The 4874-nt window shown below is 36.8% G+C and overlaps 1 protein-coding gene across 1 annotated transcript; it reads left to right on the top strand.

Moving 5' to 3' along the window:
- Positions 1-401: 401 nt before the first annotated feature.
- Positions 402-4874, top strand: LOC107831658 (uncharacterized). Its single transcript, XM_016659439.2, has 5 exons — positions 402-757; positions 1198-1437; positions 2461-2544; positions 3690-3819; positions 3942-4874. The coding sequence occupies exons 1-5, from the start codon at positions 510-512 to the stop codon at positions 4641-4643; spliced, it is 1404 nt and encodes a 467-aa protein (XP_016514925.1). The 5' UTR covers positions 402-509; the 3' UTR covers positions 4644-4874.

Raw genomic sequence — 4874 nt, 5'->3', positions numbered from 1 at the left:
TACTAATCTATAAATAATATACTCAACGATCATTATGAGATACGATTTTCTAGACATCAAAGAATTCTTCCAATATAACATTTTGATACTATTTTTTGAGCTTGTTGTTCTTATCATAATCGTGCAAGTATCTTGCATCCAAATTGACTGATTCATTATATTATGGGATTAAATCACTTGTTGTAATTAGTATAAAAGTTTTAATTAGTACTAGTAATTTTTGTCTTTCGAATTCCGTCACTCTTTTCTATAGAAGGAGTAAATTAGTTAAGTACAATAAATTGTATTATTTTTTCCAAATGGTGTGGGGTTCTAGACTAGTTAGTGCGCTCGTGCTAACCAAATTTGTATGTCCCCTAAATGGGGAGACAACGGTCATTTTAGCACCGAACGGGCTTGAATTTCCCTCCTCCTCCCTATACCTATTGCCATAAGCTTGTGTACGGCATTTTTGTCGCTTCCACTATATTTGACCGTTGGGGTTGAGAGACAGAGAGAGAAGCTGGAAAATGGGTTTTCGTGGGAGAAAGAGAGCTGCTCCGGTGAACATCGACGATGTCGGCGGCGAAAACCAGAAAACTTCCGAGTATGAACAGTTGAGGGAAAAAAGAATCAAAGAAAATCTTGAGAGAATGCAAAACTTAGGAATTTTTGACATATCACTCAAACTCAAGTCCGTTAAGACACCCACCGTTCGCAAAACCCCTCAGCGTCTCTCTCCATTGCAGCCTTCTGGACCCGCTCGCCGTTCCTCTAGGTATACTCCACTTATTTTAGTGTATTTACTCAAACAGTATACCCATTTTTTACTGTTGGGACTTGGGTGTATATCCTCTACTTTCTTTTAAAAATCTTTATAAAAATAGAAGTAATATTTTTGCTAATTTTGTTTGGAGTTTAAGTTGTATATACCATCAGTGTAAAAAAGCTTTTTGCACTATTAGGTCATCCAAAGTGTATCTACATATAAACCTCCTTAATATGGGAGATCTGTAATCTTAATGTGAGATTTGTAATCTTGAAGATGAAACAGGTTACCTGCTGCAACAGGTAAATGTGATCTGATGGTATAAAAATTCTTTACATTGACGGTGTATATAACTTAAAAGACCACTTGATACTTGCACGGAAATGAAAAAAGAATGCGGACATGTTGTAATTTCTAATGACTTATTCTTGTTTGTTTGAGGAATTTAGGCTGCAGAATGTAACACCACTTAGTTATTCGGAGGTGCATCTTTCTAAGATTGATAAATCATTGGAAGATGAGCAGAATTTGTTGAGGGAGGAAGGGTCAAGGCCAGAGATTTACACGGAAGAGCATGAGAAATTGTTGGGTACAACTGATTTGAGCTGGACTCTGTTTGTGGATGGATATGGAAATGATGGGAAGCGAATCTATGATCCGGTCAGGGGAAAAACTTGTCATCAATGTCGGTAAGGAGATATTTTTAGGTCTACACTATGCATTTATTGTGCTTTATGTAAAGTATAAAATGATTTTCATCAGCATTGCTACAGACATTACCTTCAGTTGGGAACTAGTATCATCAGTAAATTCTTGCTTCATGTTGTTCCTATAAGCTAACCTTATGTGACATTGGCAAAATAATGAAAAATGAGGAAATAATATGAATGACTTGAAAAATGATCTATGAATTTCCTCAATCAGATTTCCCCCTGTATTAGTATTGGAATCTGTAAATCTTTATTTTAAGATGGTATATTATTGGTTTTATTAGCCTATCTCAAAATGGTGCGCGCATCCAATTGTTCTACCTGAGCCTAGAAATTTTTAAATATGCAAGGGGCCAGTACTCAGTAGTGCTTTCTCTATTGTGATGAATTTTGCAAGGGCTATTTTCTTTGATGGTACTTAAATATTGATTTGATGTTCGCTCTCTTACTCTCTCACACACACATATTTTCCAGGCAGTTTTATTGTTTTTCTCATGTATGCCTTCAGTAAATTCTTGCTTCGTGTTGTTCCTATAAGCTAGCCTTATGTGACATTGGCAAAATAATGAAAAATGAGGAAATAATATGAATGACTTGAAAAATGATCTATGAATTTCCTCAATCAGATTTCCCACTGTATTAGTATTGGAATCTGTAAATCTTTATTTTAAGATGGTATATTATTGGTTTTATTAGCCTATCTCAAAATGGTGCGCGCATCCAATTGTTCTACCTGAGCCTAGAAATTTTTAAATATGCAAGGGGCCAGTACTCAGTAGTGCTTTCTCTATTGTGATGAATTTTGCAAGGGCTATTTTCTTTGATGGTACTTAATTATTGATTTGGTGTTCCCTCTCTTACTCTCTTACTCTCTCACTCTCACACACATAGATTTTCCAGGCAATTTTATTGTTTTTCTCATGTATGCCTTCATTCAATACAATTTCCCCTGGAAGAATATAGCAAGTTATGACAATGTGGTTCTTCACCTTCTTGCTACAGACAGAAAACTCTTGGTCATCGAACTCATTGCTGCAAATGTAACCTGGTTCAAGGACAATTTTGTGGAGATTGCTTGTATATGAGGTAGAACATCATGTATATCAAAATTTTGATATCTTCTAATGTTTAACCGTCTTTATGCTCTCACTATGCCGAACTTCTCAAATACGCAAAAGTGTCTATAACTGAAGCAATTCTATCGAGAAGTGTATTTTTATCTTGACGTCTATATTTGTCTTTCTATGCCACTCGATGATGGAACTACTATCTTAGTTAATTGTCTGTATATTTGGTCCTTTTGAGCTTTGTTAATCAGCTTTGACGATATGCATCTATTCTCCTGTCATTTAACCACTTGTACCGATACCTTGTCCCCATACACACGTGTCTATGTTGTGAAGTTGGATATTTTCAACCCAATAAGAATTATATGGTACTCCCTCAGTTCCAATTTATGTGGCACCATTTGACTCGGACCAAAGTTTAAGAAAGAAGGAAGACTTTTGAATTGGTGGTCTAAAACAAGCCTTAGACGTTTGTGCGGTTATAAAGAATCTCAATAAGGGTAAACAAGAATTTTAGAGTTAAATTGTTTCTAAATATAGAAAGGTGACATTCTTTTTGGGACAGACTAAAAAGAAAAATGTGCTACATAGATTGGGATGAGGGAGTATCAGTTTAGAAGTTTCTTCCTTGCTATCTTACCTGTTCAAAAAAAAAGAAAGCTAAGAAGTTTCTTCCTTAAACACGCAACCTGGAGTTTTCTATGACGGGATACAAGACCAACTTTCAGCTTCGTATTTGTGAATTCCTTATAATGCAACTCATGTAGTGCAACTGGATGCAAAACTCCTATGACCAGCTTTTTTTTAGACATGTAATTAGAAAAAAATCCCAAGATAGATTCTCGGATACTGGTTGGAGTATTCCCCCCCTTGCAACTGGATGCAAAACTCCTATGACCAGCTTTTTTTTAGACATGTAATTAGAAAAAAATCCCAAGATAGATTCTCGGATACTGGTTGGAGTATCCCCCCCTTTACAAAACTATGATGATATGTATTTTCGTTAGAAGGGGAACTTCAGAACTTTTTAGTTGTTTTATCATGTTGTTCTGGATCCAGCTCACCGTATAGCAGGGTGGATTAAGTGGCTTCAAGTCACTTTTCGTCTTTCATTTTGCAATCTGTAGCCTTTTGCGCAATGTGTTATTGAATTACTGAATGCAGATATGGAGAACATGTACTTGAAGCGAAAAAGAATCCGGACTGGATTTGTCCTGCTTGTCGAGGAATTTGCAACTGCAGCTTGTGCCGGCAAGCAAAAGGATGGGCTCCTACTGGTCCTTTTTATAAGAAGGTAATACTCTTTATAAGAATTTCATGTTACAAACTTTTGATTGTTCTTTCAATCTCTTTGTCATATCTTTCCTTTTTACCCCTTTTCCATTTTCAAAACTCTTGATTGTTCAACCTATCCAGATTGCAAGATTGGGTTACAAGTCAGTTGCACATTATCTAATTCAAACCCATCGAGCTAGTGTCAGTTCTGAAAACAACTTGACGCCATTCTCTGCAAAAAGATCATTACCTTTCTCAGATATGGAAGCTACAATGAAAAATGAGGAATTTTGCAACTACAACAGTGAGTCACAAGGGCTGGCGATGAATGCTCAAACCGAGGTGAAAACAATGGAACATGATCCTAATGAGAACAATTTAGCACCAGAAAGTAGCACAGAGCCCTCACTGAAGCGTGCTTTTGCTGCTGAGTCTAGCGGTGAACCCTCATTACTACTGAATAATGACTCCAAAAACTGTGGTACAAATCTGGTGCTCTCATGTGACAATGTAGGGAACTCCTCAGCGGACAACAAACCAGGAAATGAAAATGCTATAGGCAGTGCATTGACTTCAAGTGCACTTATGCTTACCGAGTTAAGTGATGGCTACAATGGCGTGTCACCACTTGAAAGTGATGCTGGGAAAAAGCAATCAAACGAAGAAAAAGAGGATGGCACTTATGTCCCAGATGACAAAAACTGTGGTATTTTGGTTGGTATGGTTGCACCAGAAGCAAGTTCAAAGTCGAAAAAGAAGCCTTGTCGAGCTGCTGCACAAGTCATTGGTAGCATTGCTGGAAGACTAAGGCAGAGACGTGGAAGCAGCAATCTGGAAGCATAACAATATCCCAGATAACAAATGCTGCGATAGTCTTTTGCACCTGAAAAAGGTTACAACGTTAAATGTTAAAAGCATTTGCGAATCACATTGTGACGGTGGCTGGTAGATTTTGCTAAATGTAATATATAATCCTGTGCAAGGGTTACTCTTTTCTTTCTTTTTCTATTCTCTATTATTTTTTGCAAAACTTTTTAACTGACTCAGCTGAAGTAACTGAAACAATATAAAAAG

The sequence above is a fragment of the Nicotiana tabacum genome, chromosome 17 (assembly GCF_000715075.1).
Source record: "Nicotiana tabacum cultivar K326 chromosome 17, ASM71507v2, whole genome shotgun sequence".
Taxonomy (NCBI): Eukaryota; Viridiplantae; Streptophyta; class Magnoliopsida; order Solanales; family Solanaceae; genus Nicotiana; species Nicotiana tabacum.
The sequence above is the reverse complement of the archived record's forward strand: the minus strand, read 5'-3'. Positions and strand labels throughout refer to the sequence as shown.

Excerpts from the sequence above, each read along its gene's own strand:
- LOC107831658 (XM_016659439.2), top strand. The coding sequence starts at position 510 with ATGGGTTTTCGTGGGAGAAAGAGAGCTGCTCCGGTGAACATCGACGAT. Across the intron at positions 758-1,197 it reads CCCGCTCGCCGTTCCTCTAG|GCTGCAGAATGTAACACCAC; the intron begins GTATACTCCACT and ends TGAGGAATTTAG. Across the intron at positions 1,438-2,460 it reads AAAACTTGTCATCAATGTCG|ACAGAAAACTCTTGGTCATC; the intron begins GTAAGGAGATAT and ends TTCTTGCTACAG.